The 22,027-nt window shown below is 34.5% G+C and overlaps 1 protein-coding gene across 1 annotated transcript; it reads right to left on the bottom strand.

Moving 5' to 3' along the window:
- Positions 1-1,436: 1,436 nt before the first annotated feature.
- Ero1L (endoplasmic reticulum oxidoreductin-1-like protein) lies at positions 1,437-15,775 on the bottom strand. Its single transcript, XM_085956876.1, has 10 exons — positions 15,549-15,775; positions 15,302-15,436; positions 14,131-14,274; positions 12,653-12,778; positions 11,111-11,250; positions 10,104-10,243; positions 6,202-6,463; positions 5,039-5,192; positions 3,802-3,950; positions 1,437-2,979 (listed from the first exon to the last, which is right to left on the bottom strand). Exons 1-10 carry the CDS (start codon positions 15,657-15,659, stop codon positions 2,928-2,930), a joined length of 1,413 nt encoding a protein of 470 aa, XP_085813002.1. The 5' UTR covers positions 15,660-15,775; the 3' UTR covers positions 1,437-2,927.
- Between the last annotated feature and the right edge of the window lie 6,252 nt (positions 15,776-22,027).

Consider the following 22,027-nt stretch of genomic DNA (forward strand, 5'->3'; position numbering starts at 1 on the left):
AACTGTCAATTTACCTGAAAAAATTGCCTGTTTTATAATTATTGATTTACATTTTGCTTCTTTCGGGCAGTTTTTATTCTGCCCCAGAGAAGCAGGGAGAACCGTGAGGGATAGAGACTTTTGATCGCTGAAAAATAGCCGCATTTCAAAATGGTCATAATCCTCAGCAGTGAAGGAATGATTGAGAAGAAAGAGAAGCATGGCCTATATTTAATGGGTCTTGAAATATTTACATACCAGCAGTGTCATTTTTTTAGATAATATGTCGCTTGATTTTCAAATGCATACTGCCTTCCTATTGAGCTCACATCCAAAATATGAATATACATATTAGGTAGGTAACAGTGGTGTGCGGTCCATATATGCTGTGGATGCTGGGCATAACATAACATGCAATAATATTAAGCAATCGGATAGTATTTGATTTAAAATATGGTCGTTGAGTTGAAACTAGAAAGTTGTGTAACTCCAAAAACACTACATACTTTACAGGAGAGACAAAAGACATTATGGTTTCCTATACAGATATATGGTTATAGAGTTAAATCATCCACGATTTAACAATGTTACAATTTTTTTGGAATTACATCATTTGCAAGACGAGTAGATATTAAAAACAACCACTAGAGTGCATTCAAAGTCAATTTTCGATTAAAACGGAGTTATAAAATTTTCTAGTTTCAACGACGATATGCTAAATGATGTAGGTAACTGAATTAAATTTTATTTAACAAACGGGACTCAAGAAAGTTCAGGAGTGCTGATAATATGTAGTAAATTATGGGTATATGCCAATTTTTCCAACATGCACACGAGTAAACCTCACCACACGCCACTGGTTGACTAATAATCACAAAATGTGAATGACATTGTAAGAAACTGGATGCAACACAATGATAGGTAGTAAATTGTTAAGATTATGGTTTATTTGGTCTGTTATTATCATAATCTGTTTTCAGCATCTTTTATAAAGAAATGAAAATGAACATCTGTTAATTGAATGAAGTCTAACAGAAAGGTCAAAAAACAAAGTATTTAATGGGGAGTAACTTGTTAATTTTGTTTCTGCCATCGAAATTTACTATTAATGATGTTTTTGCAACATTAAGTTATCTGACCTATATACATACATACAAGTACCATTAAGTTTTGAGTAATTAAACCTAAACACAATTTAAAACAAAATTATAGAGAGGCATTTAGCAGTACAACATTCTTTCTTACAATAACCTTAATCGAAAAAAATAACGCTTAAATGAATTATAATATTAGGAATCACACAATTATTGTTAGTAAAGGAAAAAAATAATACAATTTCACCAAAAATACGGAACCTAATAATTACAGAGTACTGATTGACACCAATCGATTTTTAGATCATGCAATTATAAAAGAATGTCAATAAATATATTTGGGATGGTTAATTTTTTTTTATTATAGTCATATTGCTCTTTTCGAATAATAAGGCTGGAGTTATGTCAAACGGCTAGTCCATGCGGCGCATCCGCTGCTTTATCAATATCTTTTGCTTTGCATTCCTCAAAACACTACATTAGCAGATTGTTCGACGAGATGCGCGGACGATAATTCATCTGTCAATGTGATGCGATTTGTCTACAGCCGGCTTGTTTCTGGTGGATTTATACATATTTTAGGAGAACAAATTAAATTGAGCGGATTGGACGTGCCGACATTAATGTAACTGTAAATTTAGTTTTTGCAAAAATGTTCAATTCAGAAAAATTAATCATGAAAGTGGAGCTAAGTAAGACCATCTATTAGGGATAAGAAAATTTTTAAACACAGAGAAAAGAACCAACGACTGGAACGACAGTCGCCGAAGTTATGTTTACCGATTGGTCGGCAAAGATCGTAAATCATTACATGCACTAAATTGACTGTATTCTAATCTTTTTAAATTGAGAGAGTGATAATTATTTCAGTCTCGGTGAAAAACATGTTAACCGTTTGCTAGTTCACTATCGAGCGGTATGACCGCTTAATATAATTCAGCAAAGATGCGTCGCGTAGAAGTCGCCAGCCTTGTAGTCATAATGTCAAAATGAAAATACAGTGCTAAAATTAATTGGATCATTATTTACACAACGGAAATTGATAATACATATTATGTATTCATTTCTGAATCCTTAGTCCTTAGAATTAATAGCTATACATATATATAAAAAAACTAAAAGGTGCTAAACGATTATTAGTATTAATTAAAAAATATATGACGGCGAAGGATTAACATAACCAATATACATTTATGTGTGTATTTCTTTGACATTAAATTAATATTTGGTACCTAAAGTTTATTTTAATTGCAAGCTCAATTAATGACAATTAATAGAAATATATTTACGGATAACAGTTTTCAAATAATTATACATCTTAAATCAATAAAAAATACAATTTACTCTATGGATATAATTTATGCTCTTTACTGTAAATCCTTCGTGGAATGCCAACATAAACGACACACTATTGCTTGATTATTAGGTATTTCTTCCACATATTGATTTTTTTTAACAACTGTGGCAACTCTGGCGACAAAATAATGAAATACACCGTGCAGCACACAACAACAAACGCATCTTGCTTACACTTGAAAAATGAAATTGGCGTGTCATTGCCAATCTGCATTTTTATGTGTCAATAGTTATTGTCACGAATGTTTAATCTTACGGCAGTAAATCCATGCACGTGTAGAGGCTATAATGACGTGCAAACCGTGTGTCAGGGCATTAAGTAACATTGCGAATGTCAACTAAATTATATGGATAAAATTGATGAGTTGTGTTAAGTTTCTATGTGTGAACTTACCTAAAACACTGTTACATACAACTAAATTGACATTTATTTTTAGCCTACAGTTAACACTTTACTGTGTGTATTGGACCGACAATTACTTATACAATCTTACTATGTTACCGTAGCATTTTCCTAAAATCTTCCACTTCTCGTATGCTCGTTGATAATCTAAAAAAATAAACAGTCCATAAATTATGCAGTCAGGGCCTAAATACAAAACATATGAATAGATGACATTTCAACAGAATAATCAATAGCATGGCAACATTTTTTAAATTAGGTTTTTCCATAATTAATTAAAATATTTTTTTAATTAACATACATGAGTATAAATGAGAAAACTGCACAATATAAGTTGAATAATTATAAATTAATAATAGTGTTAAAAAATTTTATGTTTGCGTTATCAGTTATCAGTATCAAATGTCCCTAGTATTTAGATAGCACTGCTTGAATTGCAAGTATTGCAACACTATATCGGTTAACACATGCGTACAATAAATGTCAATCTGGCCTCAATCATTTGAATGATATGATACAGACCTACAAACTTATCTGAGGAATGGGATGGGGGAGCCACTGTCGAAAACTACCCAATCAATACTCGTAACTGGACAAAATCTGACATTTTCAAAATGGCGTCCTATGGTAGTTTGTAGTTCCATTTATGGCCTTTCTACAGATAAGTTTGTAGGTCTGTAACATATATTTAATACTGCTAGTCTTTTGTTTTTGCGTAGATAATCGGTACTCAAAACGATTTTCCTTTGACAGATACAAGTAAACAACATTAAAGAGTAAATTTACTTGATTTCTGTTTGTATCAATGAATTATTTGTTATTTATTATATCTTATGCGTCCGAAATTTACCAACGCATAATCTCACTTATTTAAGTAAGTAAGTTATGTTCAAGTAATGGAATTTATAAAAACAATATTAATTCGATGAAATAGTACCTATAGAGCTAATAATAGAGAATACTACATACCTTCCAAACGCATTGAATAAAGCAATAATCTCGCTTCTCTCCAGTTGAAATTGATTTTTATGTCTGATCGGCAGCTTGCCACTTACGGAATCAATTCCATCAAATTTACCAGAAAACAGAATTTTTAGAGCTGTCCCCAGGCCATGAACCTAAAAAAATATTTTTTTTTGAATCGCAAGGATTTTATCAGCATAGGGTTTATCAGCTAGATGCTGACCAAGTAGGTTTAGTAATCCTGCAAAGTTTCTTGATAATTATGTACTTTTATTATTGATTATTATCAAAAATAACATATTCTTGTCAACTATAAAAGCTATAGTTTATCAATTAAAAACTAATTAAACCATCCCAGAATAAGTTTTATCTCCTAATTTTCTTGGAATGATGGGATTGCCAAAATTATTCATAATTAAAAGGGCCAAAGCACACTGGAAGCGGCGCATGTGGCATAGGTGGTGCTTCTAGTGTGTTTTGGCCCTAAAACTTCTTATACATGAAATCAGTAATGAGCAATCTTCTTTTTCACAAGGATCAAATTTAAATATCAAATACTTTTTGGGGGCCGCAATCGTATATTTTTTGCCTAAATACCCAAGCCGATTATTTTACAAAACAATAAAATCTTATTGCTCTGCTACTGATCCACCTGTATCCGCAGTAGAGTATTGGCCAAACATCCACTTCTAAGAGCCGAGCCACACCGGGCAACTCTGGTCTCGAGACCAGTCGCCGAGACCAGACCGATGCATGCAGTTATATGGACCATGCCACACCTGGTCGCCCAGTAATCGCGCAAGCAATAAAGTCGCGCGATCAGTAAAATCTCGTTCGTGCGCTCGGTCTGGTCTCTCTGGTCGGGCGATCGGTAGCGATGTATGAAAACATATAGCTATATATTGAGCGCTGCCACACTAGGCGACCAGTCGCCGGCAGCCACGCCGCATTTTTTGCATAATTGCGTATACATTCATTATTATTATTATTATTATTGGCTGCCCCTCTGGTCGCCGGCAAGTCGCCCGAGTAAATCGCCCGAAGAGACCAGTCGCGCGACTGGTCTCGAGACCAGAGTCGCCCGGTGTGGCTCGGCTCTACATCTGTGGAATATACTCAAATAATATATTCAAATACCACATCTGGCAAAATTAACATGTTTTTTCATTATGTTTTTTTAAATACAATGTATTACGTAATTGTATCATGTACTTATCACATTTAGTAAGAATTCACATCTTACTTGTAATTTCCCCCAAAGTTTGCATTTGTCACATCCGACACAGTCCATAATCCGAGATATATTCCGGAAGTGCTGTTTGAATTCATCCTTCAGTTTGACTGCTTCTTTTCCTCCCGCAAACATTACATTTTCATTGAAGTGGTCCGGAAACGAGCTGTAAAAAAACATTACCATAATGTTGTCAATAATTAACAAGGTCTAATTAAGGCAAGCAGACTCGCAGATTTTACAACTCACGCCAATCGTCGTGAGCAATCATCAACCTTAAATACCAATTACATACCGTGTCCGGAAATTTGTACGTATGCAGTTCGCCGTATCAAACTTCACCGTGAAATGTTGTATCGGAAATATATGGTTGTATATTAAAGACCGTCCAACCGCTTTGGGTCGTATAGTAGTTAGATAAAATTCATGTCTAAATAAAACATGATTCTTGTCGGTTTACAAGAAGCCAGCGGCAAACAAATTTTGAAAATAGCCAATATACTCGATTATTTTTTTGTTAGGTTTGGTTTAGTTAGGTTAAGTTTTCATTCTTGAATTCATGAATTTTGTCAAAATCGGCCATAAAATTAGAGATGACCGTATAATATACGGTCATCTCTTTCCGATAAGAAAGCTCACGGCAAACTGTGTTACGGTGAAATCTTATACGTACAATTTACATGTAACCACTTATTACACGCAATAATTCAGATACCAATTCGATTGTCTTAGCGATTGGTTCACAACATGCATTGTATTGCTAGTGTAAATAAAGTAAACAAAAAAATATCTATAGGTAAGTTTGGTGGCTACACTGAAGTTATCTCTCATTATTTTCCTCATTAAAATATGACCACAAACTATTAGTTATTGCATTTGGACAAGTAATAGGTTGCTGATTGTATTTATTGAATTACACTCCAAGAAGTAAGTCCTGGGTATAAAATGTCATTATTTTCATAGCATCAGATCTGATTTGAATATTTTTCCCTGACATAATTATTATACTCCTTCAAACACTAATCAACATGAATACACACCAATATTTTTTTTACTCAGTTATCTATGCAGTTGAATTATTTTAACCCTTCTGTTGTATAATTAAATTTAATGAAGGGATATCCGATATACTATATTGGTGTAAGTAAATAAAATATAAGTATGCGGACACTTACTAGATGACCCCGAGGACATTTTTGACAGCTGCGCGTACTTCAGCGTCGTCTTCATCATTCCCCGTAAAGTACTCCACACGCTCCAAGTAAGGACCCGCCTTGGCAATGGCTCGCATCTCCAACAAATAGATGAAGTAGAGATTTTTCAGCCAGTAGGGCCCTTCACCGTTTGTCTGCGACGGATCAAATCTCCTCTGGAACTCTTCAAGATTGGGACCCCATTCGGTCATTGATTTTGAAGAAAACTCTAAGCCGTGATTCTCTGAAAAACAAAACCAGAAATAAATTTATCATAAACAAGTTAACATTACACATGGAAGTTTACAACATTTTGCTGATAAGCAAAACCACACAAATGACCTTTGTTAACTTATGAGTAGAAAAAATACATTGGCTTCCCAATGCAAACTGATTTTTAAATCATTGATGAAAACGTGAAAAATATGAGTACTGATACTAAATACAACCTCTCGCGAAGAGACGTCGCCAATCCCATATCAGAAACCATACATAAAACAACGACTACCGTCCCGTAAAATCACTATATGCCCCGCACGTTTGTAACCCACGATAAATATTATAAAATAAATATTTCGCAAACGAACATGAGGTTTCTCAGCGTCCCCAAACTACCTGTTTGCCCTTCTCGGTAAAAATACATCCGACCTTGACAGACCAAGCCAAAATCTACCGTTAGATTTCCAAAAAGTTGCAAAGTCTAACCCTCTCCCCGCCAGGAAGACGCTTTTTGAAAAATCAGTCAGTCTGAAATTCACCCCTAGGTAATACGATTTCGCCCGCGAAACCGGGAGACACGTCTCCCGCGCCTCCTGTGTCTTTGCGGAGGGGGCCGCCTAGAAAAAAGTAAGCTCCACCCGTCTTGATTTTATAAATCAGTATATCCCTTATAGTGTTCCCGTGTTAATAAATAATCGTATAACCCCTACCATGCAAGAGCGAAATAAATAAAAAGTGCTACCCCGATTAAGTGCGGCCCGGTGTCATGCCCAAAGGTTAATCAACCCCTTAGTAACAGTGTTGTGCAAACCAATTAATTATCACGTGCCCTTAAATAGCCGACCTCCATAATTCGCGACATACAAAGACTTTTTAGCGCAAAAACGCGCCCCATAATAATCGCAATTATCTTAGTTATACTGAATCAATGTTCATCCCCCTGGTGTAAATGCCCAATGTTTTCAATAAATAAACGCGTCCGCGCGGACCGCTATACAACCAGATATCTGTGTTATCAATTTGTGCCCGTTATAATATTATCTGACATCAAAACCTAAACACATGTCTCTCTCATCACCAATGTACCAGGACTTCACTCATCATACCGCAGTAAGTTCCATGAGGTATTAGTACATAGGTACATATTGTCGAACAAGAACTTCTCGTCAACGTGTTAAAACTATGAACTAACAATCCCCTCCAGTGCAGCTAATCGCACTTCTGTTTTCAAATGAGGAACGCCCCCCAATTTATCATTTCATTTTACGCTTCCGTGGTGTACGGATCTATCAATTTACATAATTTGAAGCTATTTATAATAAAAATATGTCTGAAACGATCAGGAGTGATGTTAGAATTATTATTAGTAAACTTTTGGTTTATTGCGAAGAAGAAAATCACATTTAAAAGGAGAGCCGATAGATTATTTAAACACGCCTCTAGCACGCATTGCCGCCATGACAGGTACGTCACTGGGAAGTCTTCTATATGCGACTACAGTGACTTCCTGTTATCGCCGATTTCTTGTTATGGTACATACAGTAGTATGGGACATTTTTTGACAAACCGCAAGTCCCTAGTCCAAAACAGAAGTCGCTAAAACTTAATATTATGTATGTATGTAATAATGTATAAAAATAATATGTAGAAGGAAATTTAGTGGACATGCTCATGATTTACTCTGTATGGATTGTAATATGAGAAAGCAAAAACAGATAAGTCACACATACTATCAAAATTACTCAAAAAATACTATATGTATATATTATATGTGCAATTTCACACAATATTTAATGATACATAACTTCTAAAATGCGCCAAAACCATTCGAAAAATATATTTAAAAACCCAACATTTTACAAGCACTGATTATTTAAATTGATTTAAATAAAATTTTGACTATGTTCAATTTTATTTTTCATTTATTTATTGCAAAACAGACTTTATCAGCTATTACAAATGGGCATATTGTTCTTATTTGAAAATAAAATATAATGGGGAAAATAAAGCAAGGTTAAACCTGACCAGTTATGCTTGACACACAACAATGTAATTTACCACTCGTATTGATTTGTGATTTTTGTAATTATATGTCTCATATGGTTAATTATTATATTGAAATATAATTATACAACACTCAAATGCAACTAACTAGCACAATAGATTTCCAGTTAAAATATCTCATGTTCATATGTATTGCGTTAGGTTTTTCATTCAGTTTCACATTATTTGTTCACATACAAATTCTTCTGACCTCATTAAAAATAATTATTCCATATTGCTTGTACGCGAATGACTAAGATAAAGGTGTAGTTTTCAAATATTATATAACTAGATTGATCCAACGACCAAGTAGTACCAGAGTGCGCTTCTATGAACCCTGGGTTTAAAATTTCACATCTGGCAAAAATGTAGATTTTTCAATGTGTTTTTGATCGAGAACAAAGACCCGATGTGTTGAATGAATGGCCAACTACCATTCCTCATAAAGATGGTCAGTTAATATAAAACTCTGTGAAGGTACGTATTGTAGAAGCGAAAATAGTAATTTATTTTATAGATAATCTAGGCATATGTAGGTAAACTTCAAATGTGGACAGTGGAAATAAAAATTAGTCTGAATACATACTACACTTCGGCATTATTATTATTAACTCGAATAAGTAATCACAATTTACAAAAAAAATGACCGCCATATTATGTGAATAAGAAAATCGGAATGGCAACCGAGCGAAATTATTATTTGTGATGTTTACCAACCTAACCATTCTTCACGCATTTGCTAAATAATTTCAAATGTCATAACATAAATAGCGTATAAGGCTCCTTCCTATAAATAGTCAAAATTCTTTGCTTAAAACGCATATTCATAAAAATGTTTAACATCATACTAATTTTATCTAATGGTCATCTAATGCCGACACGGCAGCTGTGTAATCAGCGCTGTATGAGTTAACGAAATTGTCACCAATAAAGTGAGGATCATTTTAAAACCACTATTTAAGAGTTAAATATGTTTTTATCTAAATAAACATTTATGCAAAATGCCTGAATTGTTTTTATCACTAAATTGCTCCCCGTGCATAAATTTCTGATAAGGTGGATGGTATGTATGCTCCACTTAACCAACATAATACCTACGTAAATAATGTTATAGTTTAAACGCATGTAATTTTAAATGTATTATTTTGAAACTACCGTACCTAATAACCAATTATTGTTGATAATTTTACACAGTATTCGAGATATTATATAATTTTTATGCACTATGTGCTCAATTTTATAAGATTATTTTAATAGTTTCATTTTCCAATCAACAAAAACCAATGTGTATTATTTTTTTCACTTTTCAGCAGTTATAATATCCAGAGCACGATGCAGAACCATACTAAGAAGCCAATATCAGCAACATAGATGGCGTCGCCTATGTAAAGTATACATACATAATAATACATCATATAGCAGGTAGTAAATCTACAGAAAAGGGACATTACCTTATCTATCACTTGGTATTCACCACATAAAAAGAAATTATATGACATGCGTTTCGTTCACTATAGGAATACCGAATAAGTGAAAGATAATTTAAGTAAGATAATTTATTGTGGCAGTCATATGATTCGCTTTTGCAACTATTTATCAGAAACTCGAAATTTTAAATTTACCTGACAACAAGTAGTTAGAGCAAAGATGTATGTTGATGCTTGTATGCAATCCTGAAACAACTCTGTAGAAGACTCTCTTTTCAAGACACATGTTGTTTAAATTTGTGCTGTCGATGTAAGGAAAAATGCTCTCTTTTGGTCTAAAACAGAAAAAGAACATAATGTAATTATATTTTGATTCAGTTTTGAATTAGAAAAACTTTCAATTAGAAAAAGAATAAACACAGTTTATTTTTTTGAACACAGCAAAATAATATGCCTATGGCCCACATAAAGTGACGTTTGAACGAATTGTGTCGGCATGGGAAACTGACCGCAGATTGCAAGAGTCTACGATTCAGATTCATTATTATCATCAAAGGATGAAGACACTCGTGCAATGTTAAATTTAATTAATCTTGAAAACTTTGTTATGTACATGGGTAAATGTGTTCCCAGGAAAATTCAACAGCTTTTAAAAAAACGCTATGTGTGTCATGTTAAATTAATTCAATAAATTTAATGTTAAATGGAGTACAGTTCTTAATGTTGTAACAACAGAACATGAGTGGCATTTGATTGCGTCCCACGTGGAAGTGGTCCGGTACTGTGCTATAATAATACGCTTATATTGTATTTCGTGTGAATGTCTACACCACTTGTCAAAGCCACATCTGTACCACTGTTACACCGCTCTCTGTGAGCTCCATGCCCAACAGCGGTGCAAAATTATAAAAAAATCTTCCTGTTTCTGTAGGCTATAAAATCATTTTTCAAAGAATGTTTGCTCTAGTACAAGGCTTCAGTACAGCTGCTCTGTTATCATAGCAATTTCCGCCTGATTTGCATTCAACCTACATGTGATAATATCTGATAATTTATGTTTTTCTTAAGCAGATAATTTGAATTTTATCTCGCAGGGAATTATGCATCGATTAATAGATACTGTAATATACAAATATCTTATCTTTCAAATGTGGTGCAAGCATTACCTATGTATCTATTGATGATTAGCATTTAATACACACCTGAAGCAATTTTCCATGTAAATACTTCGCCAAATTCTGTGAGCTGAAGGTCCTTTGTAGCCAGTATACCTCTCAGGGTTTAGTAAGATGTCTACATACTCTTCTTCACCATTACCATCAGACATAAAACAAAAATTGTCCTGAAACATTTCAAATAAGTTAAAATGAGGAAACAAGAAAACAGCATATTAACGGGGGTCCACCCATTTAACGCTTTCGCTGCTGAAGAGATAATGAGATTTTAATTGCCCCCTTTAAAATGCACGTTAATTACATCGATCGGCCGCCTGGTCATTACGCACCGTGTGCGTCTTCCGCGTCCAAAGTATTAAATGTAGCAATCGACATTCTTCAGGCTATTATGGTATAAGTTTAAACCTAGACTGTCAATTTATGACAAATACAAGCTCTTCGAAATGATTCGACAGTTATGCAAACAAGCAGCATTTAGTCACAGGGAATACTTTCTCTTTCACTTGTTCTGACATCATAAACAGCGTCGTCCAGGCGCCCCCAATACCACGTGCTCCCATTACCAGCAGTGCAGCAAATGTTATCACACAGACGGCAGAGAAGGGGCTAGCTGTTTAACTATTAATGGCGGTGTTTGACCTTCAGTCATCGATTAGAATTGAGCCGAGCTTGGCTTCATCAAGAGATCTAATTTACCTAGTTCACTACAGTAGCTTTGCTTACATTCTGAAAACGGATAAATGCAGTTAGCCGTAAGCCCTATCAGAGTCAAGTGAGCTATTCGATTTAACTAGGTACATGGTCTGATTACGCCATAGTTCTAGCATTTTAAATTACCCCAAAACTTTTTATACAAAAGTTATATCAATTATTGTACTACCTATAAAGAGTTAAAAAGATAAAATATACCATATACACTTCAATCAACCCACGACATAAATATAAACAATTTGTAAGGAAGGAAGATAAGAATTCCCCCTTATAAAAATAAAATGTGAACGTATTAATATTAATTCTATAGCATACATACATAGGCTGAAATGAAACCAATGAAACAATTGCTTAATAAATAGCTGTCATTAGATAAGTAATGTGTAATTAACCTTATTTCATATCAATTGTATTAGAGTTATTTAGATTATTCCACACTACATTGCGACATCTGTATTAAGTCTTCTACATCACTACGGTCATTACTGAAACTAAAACCCTCACCTCCGCATTTACTTTCCCAGCTACTACATTCCCCGTGCCCATAATTCTGTGTAGGTTTGATTTTGCATGGCTTTATTAACATTAAAATGCCTAAACATTTGTGGAAGCAGACAAAGAGCATTATTTCGAATGTAGACGTGGAGAAGAAACAAAAAAGAAAACTTTTAATTCCTATAAATAGTTTCAAAAATAGAGTATTTGCTATGACAAGTCAATATGCAAAGAGCACACCGAACAGGGTACCTTATCAGAACCAACTTTGTAATGAAATTGAGATCCGTAGAGTTGCATAAACAGTGTAATTAAAATAAAGATTTTAAAATTGCGCAATAAATGATGAATGTCTAAATTTACCTGGGCATCATCGTGAGCAGTCCATTTAGCAAACTCTTCATAAGTGGCCGCGCTGATAGTGGTGTTCAGGAAACCCAATTCACTGTTATGATCCGATACACAATCTGACTGGGCTTTTTTGCTGTACTGGAAAATACAAACATAATAATAATAGTAACATTTTCATGAGATGTTAAAACATACAAAATGTGATAATTTAACTATTTTTCACCGCTGGATTGAGTGAATTAAAACTTAATGGCATCTTGTGTATGTATTACGATACTCTTTTCCCTATGGAAAGTACCTACACAAAATAAATCTCGAATCCTCTGTTTACCAATTATGTCAACCGATCAAGAGAAATAATAATTTATTGATATTTGAAAAAAAATTACATCGTCCACCATGGGAGCAGATATTAGTGTATTGAGTTTGTGAATGGTGTTTAAATCTCATAGCCTGGAAAAATTTTCATATTATTTCTTTTTAAATCGATATCGATTCACCCACGATCCAGACCTTAAGATTTAGTAAAATAGTTACCCCATGGGGTTTCATAAATGCCATGTATTAGGGTGGATTAGTCATCGAGAACTCAAAATAATACTACTAATTAATGGGACTGAAAGTTATTAAATCTCCTGGTTTCGGCAGCATAAACAGTAATATTATACAGTGCAAAAAATAAGCAAAATGACAATAGGCCGAAAAGACAGAGCTTAACTTGTTTCTGTTTATCAATGACAAACTTGCGCCATAGGTGAATAACCTGAGGTGAATAAAAATTGAAGCAAAGATTGTGATTTTTTTATTTTACTTTAATTGGTCATACAATCCAATGTGGATCTTGGCTGTCACACGAAAAGGTGTTATAACAGATTTTTTACAAGATATGGATATGGATTCGTCATACCCGGGATTCGAACCTGAGAACCACGACTTTTTTAGCCAACACAATACCGCTCGAGCACTATAGAGGTTGATTTTAAATTTCATAATAATTATGGATAAGTCATATCAAGAAATAATTGTCAGTTTCAACTGGTCATATTACATAGTGGAGGAAAATCTTGGATCCCAGAACTAGAGCTTGTGATTTCTCAAGAATCGAGAATTCTCAAAATTAAGAATATTTATTTTCTCTAGAATTTGAGATTAGTTTTTTGATTTCTCGAGAATACCCCTTACAGATTGAAAGGCACGAGCTTTGTTATAATTTTTTTTAACAGGAAATTAATAAGAAATTCCGTTCTGAATCAAAGTCAACGCCTGTTTTAGTTTTGCCAAGATATCAAATGTCCTTAGGATATTCAATTCAGTCCAAGAGACAATTACTCGAAATTTCGGAAAATTAATTTCTGGAGATTTGAGATTGCCCTCTTCTAATCTTGAGAATTTTCGAGTAGAGATTTCTCTATCCAGGACCCAGCCTGGGTTGTCACTTTGATGACTAAATATCTACTGTATATATTATGAAAAAATGTAAACATGAATACCTTAGAAGCAGTTTCTTCCGAATGAAGCTCGGTGTGGTCAGAGTTTATTCTTTTCAAGCCTTCCGGAATATCGTCTTGCTGACATGCTTCCACATGACAATATCTCATAGCACATCTGCTATCGTCAGCCCAAAATGGGCAGTCCTGAAAGGTACACAATAAAATGACTACACAAATGGTGTTACCAGGATGGGATTTACCTATTATTTCACCAACATCCTATCATTGTCACAAAGTTTCTTTTATGTAGTTTTTCAGGCGCTTACTTATTTTGAGTCGTGGACTATAGCTCCTTAAACTCTACCATTCTTAGAAGTGTTGAACTATTGTATTCCTGATAACTATATTATAAATCGGGAACATCTGTTGTTTGTTCTCAAAAAGTGTAAAACTAACCTGCCATAGGTAATGCCAGTTGGGAGGGTAATAACTGTTTTCAATCAAATCACTCTAGATATTAATATATTCCACTTAAGTGAGGTGAGTTTAGTTGGACATTGTTTTATAAGTTTTTAAAATAGGCTCTTTTTAGTTAACTCGGTGTGCCTCCAAGTAATTCCATTACCGTCTTCTATTTAAATATTGTTAACACTTATTTTTCTTTGTTTTATATGTCATGTTGTAAACACTTTTAATTAAAAAGTTCACGACTTTTGCTGTTGTTTTGCATTTAAGATCGAAATTGAAAAATTTGCAGATGCCTTGGTTTTACACTCACGGTGCGATATGTAACACAATATACAGATTCAATATGATCAGGTCATAAATAATGAATAATTCAATTTTATAACAAATTTTCAGACTTCCATAGTATATGAAACTAGCAATTTGAATATTTGAGCTAATAAAAATTAATTAACAAAAATATAAGCCCTTAAAAAGATATCATTTCTACTTAATATTGATAAGACCAATATATCATTACCCTTTGTTTTAAAACTAGAAGTAAATGTCACCATATTTTTGAGAATGATGAAAGACTGGAACACACTATTTGATTTCGAGGGCGGGACACCACACAACATAATATTTTCATGAAGATGCTGCATTGAACAATTTTTATAGGTAGTCAGTATGTATCTAGTTTACAGGTGGCATCAAATGATGATGACATTCAGTTATAAATACTTTGTGAATTCTTATGTATATAGTGTTACAATATAATTTGTACCTTTTTCAGATTGACTTTATAAAATCTAAAATAGTTTTTTACGAGTAAGCTCTGTAGCCGTGGAAAAACTTTCACATTGTTGAAGTAATCAACCGTGTCGACATTACAGCTACAATCATCTAGGCTGCCTTTTAGCTGTAAAGTAATTAAAAAGACAAATAAACAACCGTCGGATAAATAATAGCAAATGCTCGTGATAATCTTTAATCAGAGTCAATAATTCATTTTAAATATAGATCGATCTTACCTGACAGAAGCAAGGTTCACTGTCTTTCAATTCAGTGCCAAAATACCCCCCAGTTATTCCTAACAATGCCAAGAATTGACAGGTATATATTAACAATAACTTAGGATCCATTTTAATTTATCTCGTTGTAAAAATTGCATTTAACCCATCAAAACATCATAATGAGATACACTTTCACATTTGACAGGTAGTGTTGATCTGTCACAAATCGAACTGGAAACTGTACGTTTGGGAAACCGGCGTAAATTAAATTGAGTTCATTTTTAAGGTTTGGAACAAACCAGCGACTGATTCTTCCGATTTCATTAGGACACGTCATTGTTTTGGTGTAAACGCAGACTCCAATGTAAGCAGAAATTTTCAAGCGATTACTAATAATAAAAAATACAATTTATATTTAATATCAACATAAATTCCTGATTAGAATTGTATATTTTTTTAGTATTTACCTAGGTACCTAGGTAGGTATGTGATTTAAAAATTGTTCATTTCATGATGTTAACGTCAAATTCATTATTAAAAGTTAAATTTTAATTAGTTCTTATAAGTGTAAATAAAAATAACTTTGTAAGTATAAGATATTATTATAAATATTTTTAACTGAAAACGCAAGCTCTATGACTAGGTATAATGTAGCAAAATATGAACAATACAGTAGTATTATTTTAAAATTGGAATATTATCCATTAAACATGGCAGCCCTGCAAATGTTAGCGCTAAAATAGTTTATTTTAAAACGAAGTTTGATGTGCCATTATTATCGAATTATTACCAATTTATAACTTTATGACCGCTCTCAAGAAAATGAGAAACTTACTAATGTATATAACCGCGATGCGGAGATTTATAACAGCTGATATGACGTAATTTGTTTAGAAATCTCAATTGACGCCCCTTTATTGTAAATACGTGGTACTCACAAAGGGAATGTATTTTTGCGTCACTTTATATTATTATGAAATTACGTGACAAAGAAAGTGAATTCAGTATACATACTCAATAGCATGATATCGTTTGAATTACACGATATTATGTAGGCATTTTTTTATCACATAACATAATAGGTATATCTATAAAATTAAAATATTATATGTGTACCCGGGAGGCATAGGACATCATGTCCATTTTGACAACTTTACAGGAGAGCATAAAAACGATTTTTTGTGTTTTTTTATATGTTTTTGAAATAAAACGCATTTGTTTAACTTTTTATTTTATCTATTTGTTCAAATAAACCTACGAAGATGTTAAAAAATTAAAAATTAAAAAAAAATGTATAAAACAATTTATAATGGACATGGTGTTTTGTCCCTCTAAGTAAATATACATAACATTGTAGATGATGGAGGAATTTAAGAATAATATAGTTAACCAAATATAATTTTATTGTACTTCTGAAATAAAAAAATGATTTACAATATTCCACCAAAGAGTTCGTTGTCATCAGGAATGTCACATTCAGGATAATCATGAGAATTGGCCCAATGTTTTAATTTTTTATAAAAATCATGACAATATGAAGGCAAGAAAGTCTTCTTCTTCGGCCACGGATATGGCCCCTTAGCTGGAGCATATGGAAACCACGTGGCGCCTCCAAGAATCTCTGTCGCTCGCCAGTCGTTTTGCATCGTTCCAGGTCAAACCAGCATCCCGTAGCTCCGCCATATACACTCTATATATGGTATTTAGCGGCCTTCCAGGACGCCGGAATCCGGTTGGCTTGAAGAACAGGCAAGCCAGGTTGAAATTCTCTTCTGGCATCCGCAGCACGTGGCCTAGCCAGGTCCAACACTGCCTCTTCACTCTCAGCGTGATGAGAGGCTACTTGGTGCGCTCTCTTATCTCCTCGTTGCTCCTAAAGTCATACTACAGTACACCCGCACACCCAGTATCCGTCGCAAATATCTGTTTTCGAAGCTCAGTCAGTGACGTCCCGTGGGGGTAGGCAGATTGAGCGTCACTTGCGGGCGGCAGTTACTCGAAGGGCGGCAAATCGAAGAGAATTATTTGGTATATATAGACATAGCTAAAATTATTTTGTTTACATGCCTACAATAATAGCATAGTAAAAATGATGTGGAAATAATAAATCTGTATATTGCTAAATATAATGGTACAAACCAAATGTGTGTAAAATATGAACCACATATAATCTCAGACTCTGGTGATTTGGGTATTATTTATTCGCTTTTTATATCTAAATTTAATTTTGTATGTATTAGTGGTACCTATATATTTTGTTGGTGTTGTATCCATACAAGAGATTTATTAGATATTAGAGTCATAAAAGGATGATAAAAAATACTGTATAAAATTGGGGCGGCATTTTGGCGCTGCCTAGGGGCGGCATTTTATCTAGAGACGTCACTGAGCTCAGTATACGGTTGCTTTGAGCCTTCGTAAGGTGCCATGATTCGCTACCGTAAAGCAGCACCGTCAGAATGCAAGCGTCGAATAGGCGAGTCCCAAACATTCCGCATTGACTTGAATGTTGCTCCAACCATTCCCATTCGGGTAGCGAGCTCTCTCTCCAAAATGCCATCTCCCGTGATGTGTACCCCCCAGGTATTTAAAGCTGTCGACGCTCTCGATATTTTGCCCCTCGCTAAGCAGAGGGAAATCTGGATCAGGACAGGTGCTGTTGCATAAATCGTTGGTTTTCTTCGCGTTGATTTTCAAACCAATGCGAGACGAGTTGTCATGCAACATGTCGATTGTCTCCTGAATGCCCTCGATTGAGTTGTCGAATAGGACATTATACCACTATACTTTTTATTATTAATGGGTGTGGGGTATGACAATATCGATGATTACTTGTTTAGTTTTGTATGTTATGCAAAGGGTGTTTTCTTCTTTTTCACCATGCCCTAGCGGAGGTCAGCCACCATCAAGGCGATCTTAGTTTTGTCATCTGCTACCCGGAATAGTTCAGTGGAGCTGCACTCGTACCAATCACGGAGGTTCTTAAGCCATGAAATGCGGTGTCATCCTCTGCTACGCTTACCATTGTTCTTTCCTTGAATGACAAGCTGGGGAATGCTGTACTTTTGTCCTCTCATAATGTGGCCGAGGTACTGCAGTTTCCTAGTTTTGATACTACGCAGAACTTTTTGGTCCTTTCCCATTCGATTGAAAACTTCAACATATTATGTCACCCGGTCAGTCTAAGGAATTTTGAGATTGCGTCTATACAGCCACATCTCGAAAGCTACAACTCTCCGTGACATATCTTCTTCAACAAGCTGTTGATCGAAGGTTAATCGAAGCTCTCTGCATGTAACAATGTATTTCCCTCTATTGCAAAATTTCGGGTATCATTCAAATGTTCCCTAATCGTTACTGTAATAAAATAATATATGGTGGTAAAAATAACATGTAAATTATGTATGGAGAATAAACTTGTGTGAAATTATGACTTTAAATTTAAACCAAACGACTCATTCAAGCTCACTTCAGTACTTACTTAAAAATATATCATTTCACAGAGCATATTGTCTTCTGTAGATATGTTCATTATTAATGTAAGTGTGAATATTTACCTGGTGGTAGACATTCTCTAGGATTTTGAGTTGATGTTGACGCCAACAACATTATCCATTTTGCACGCGAACTCATTATTTCCTTATAAACTTAAAAATTAAAAACTATAAAAATATACCTAGTTCCCACACCAATAATACTAAATTACAAAAATATGGGTCTTTTATATGAAAGTAACTGCCATATTTCGTGAAATTGACACTCAATAATCATCCAATATCAGTTACCATAGATTAAAAGTGAAAAAGTTCTTAGAGGCATATAACTACATGTCCACATAGTGTTATATGCCCCGGAATGAAAATGGATAAAGTGTTGTTTTATACACTACTATTTCTGTTAATATACTGAATTGGAGATAGGTACTGTTATAATATACCCCTAGATAGAGGAAAAAAAACTTAAGTATTCTTGTGTTGAAAAGTCATTTTTGGCAAAAATGGACATGATGTCCTATGCCTCCCGGGTACATAATAGTGTTTTGCGCGTGGTGGGCACCTAGAGCAATTTTTCCGGCGCATGTGTAACGAAAAACCGTCATAGCCGATTTGATAATATAAAAAACCGCATGCGGTCGGCCTCGAATCACAAACCTCCCGATTGACAGCCGAGCACGTTACCAACTACAATGGCAAATAACACAATTTGTAATGCTCTCTTCACAATGGCCCAAACAAAGTGGACGTTGGCGTACATTGAAGGTTATTGAAACATACCATGGGCCATGGGCATTCGCGTCGTGTGGCCCATGGGCAGTAAATGTTTGCAGTAGTTCGATGTAGTGTCGGTGTTTCTACCCGAATCAAAGGACACCAACAACCGCCTTGCTTGACTCTTGAGCTATTGTTGAGGGGAGCGTAAGGAACAACACAATTAGGCCAGGGTCGGCAGTCTTTTGACACGGGGACGGGTGGATAGGCAGCTTGGGGGGGGGGGGGGGGGACTGGTCGTGTAGGTAAAATAAAAATAAAAATTTTGACAATTGTTATGTACCTACTTACCAATTTCAGTACAAATATGTATAAATTTAGAGCTCTGTAAATATTTTCTCGTTAATTCTAGCAATTGCACGTCACTGTGTCAATATCACTTGAAGAAAAAAATTCATTAAGCCCTGCCTAAACCAAACTATTATAGATAAAAAATATTATTCTATCTATAAAATATTCAAAGTTATGTATGATTTAATTGCATAATTTTAGATATTTTATAGGTAGACGAGTATTTTTTGACTATTATCTATTATGGCTTGGCTTTCGCAAGGTTTAATTGAATTATAAAAACTAACCAACACCATCTATAAAATGTAGTCTTATTTCAATGAAAACAAATCTGTACATTCGAGGATAAACCACCGAAGTCCGGTTTGTACCGTTTCGGAGTTAAATATGCAGATTTTTTTATTTTATTTCATTACACAAATGTGACAAATGAATGAAACACTGAAGTCCATAAGTAGAAAATTAACCGATAAAGCTAATTAAAAAATCACTGAAGTCCAATTCACTTTAGTGCATAAACAACGGATGTCCTTTTTACGATGTTTATGCTCTAAGAAAAATGTTAATAAACCATTATAATAATTCCATAAACACGGAAGTCCAACAAACGTTAGGTAGGTACATATTATCTATACTATAATTTTCGTTTTTCTTTGTACAAATCCACACGCGGTCGGATTTCGACAAAATTTGGACAGTAGACGGAAGACGGTCTCGAATTTCAGATTTAACCCGATGCACCCCGGGGACAGTTTTACGGTTTTTGCGGAAAAAAAGTCGCCGCATACAAGGCCTTGAAACGTGGAAGTTAATACTGCAACCCCCATTGTTTTATTGAAAATGTCGCTAGAATGTGTAAATTTAAAAAATATTGGCGTTTATTTCAGCTTGATCGGAGGTCAAATGGCAAAGTTAGATGCAAATAATTGTGTTATTAGAATTACTAACCGGCAGGTTGGCGCGGGCGACGTGTTACGAGTAGATCAGATTGCTTCACTCACGGACAATAATTGTATGTAGTGGCATCAGAGCCGGAGTGCGTGGTCGGGGTCTCGAATTTCAGTTTTGACCCGTTGCACCCCGGGACAGTTTTACAATAATAAATTGAATTTGTACTACTTTTTAAGATATTTAAATGCAATAAATGTACAAAATATAAAAATCTAAAATATTATATTTTTTTACTTTTTTAAATTCAATCCTTTGCACTCTACGTAACTCCCGGGCAGCGCCGGGTGATACCGCTAGTTATACATAAATAAGTATTACAAAAATGTTTGATTTATTCTTCGAAGAATATAACCACATGAACCCAAAATTGTGGCTCTATCACCATATACCAATTCAAAATGGAATTTCGGGTTTCATTTGCCAAGCAATGATACCTGTGACGCCTGCGATAGCCCTAAGATGGTCTTAAAGATGTTAATATTTCTTTTGAAGAAAAATAAATTCAAAGACACCTTTTGGAAGACCACATACAGGAAGCAACTGCAATTAAATAAGATTGATAAAACTCTTACAAAAGAAAAATTTACCAGTATGAAAGTAATAATGGTTGACTTGGAGAAGTGTTTACTTACTTCATATAGTTTCCATCTGAGAAAATTGCAAAACAAATGCAAGTGGTGAGACACAACACTGATGTGGATGAAATAAAAAGTGGAAGGCGTAGCAATAAGATCGGCTGCTGCTTGATGAAATGGGTATCTAGCAATGTTTTAGCAAATATTGAAGAGCTGACAATTTGGTATGATAATTAATTGCCCTGGCCAAAATAGGAATATCATGATTGTTTTTTCATATACCTGGTTTCTGAAAACCATTCCTCCGCTGAATCCCTTATTCGATACAATGTATTACGGTCAATTCTCGATGAGAAAAGACCTTCTCGCTCGCCGTAAAATGCCGCAAACTTTTTAAAAGCTGACAAATTTT

The sequence above is a fragment of the Rhyacophila brunnea genome, unplaced genomic scaffold (genome assembly GCF_057557595.1).
Source record: "Rhyacophila brunnea isolate RB1 unplaced genomic scaffold, BYU_Rbru_1.0 scaffold_6, whole genome shotgun sequence".
NCBI classification, from domain to species: Eukaryota; Metazoa; Arthropoda; class Insecta; order Trichoptera; family Rhyacophilidae; genus Rhyacophila; species Rhyacophila brunnea.

Bases quoted from the DNA above. Each gene is read 5' to 3' on its own strand.
- Ero1L (XM_085956876.1), bottom strand. From the start codon at position 15,659: ATGGATCCTAAGTTATTGTTAATATATACCTGTCAATTCTTGGCATTG. The intron at 5,193-6,201 runs GTAAGTGTCCGC...GTTTTTTTACAG, and splicing joins AATGTCCTCGGGGTCATCTA to CTCGTTTCCGGACCACTTCA. The intron at 2,980-3,801 runs GTATGTAGTATT...TTATTTTTTTAG, and splicing joins TTATTCAATGCGTTTGGAAG to ATTATCAACGAGCATACGAG.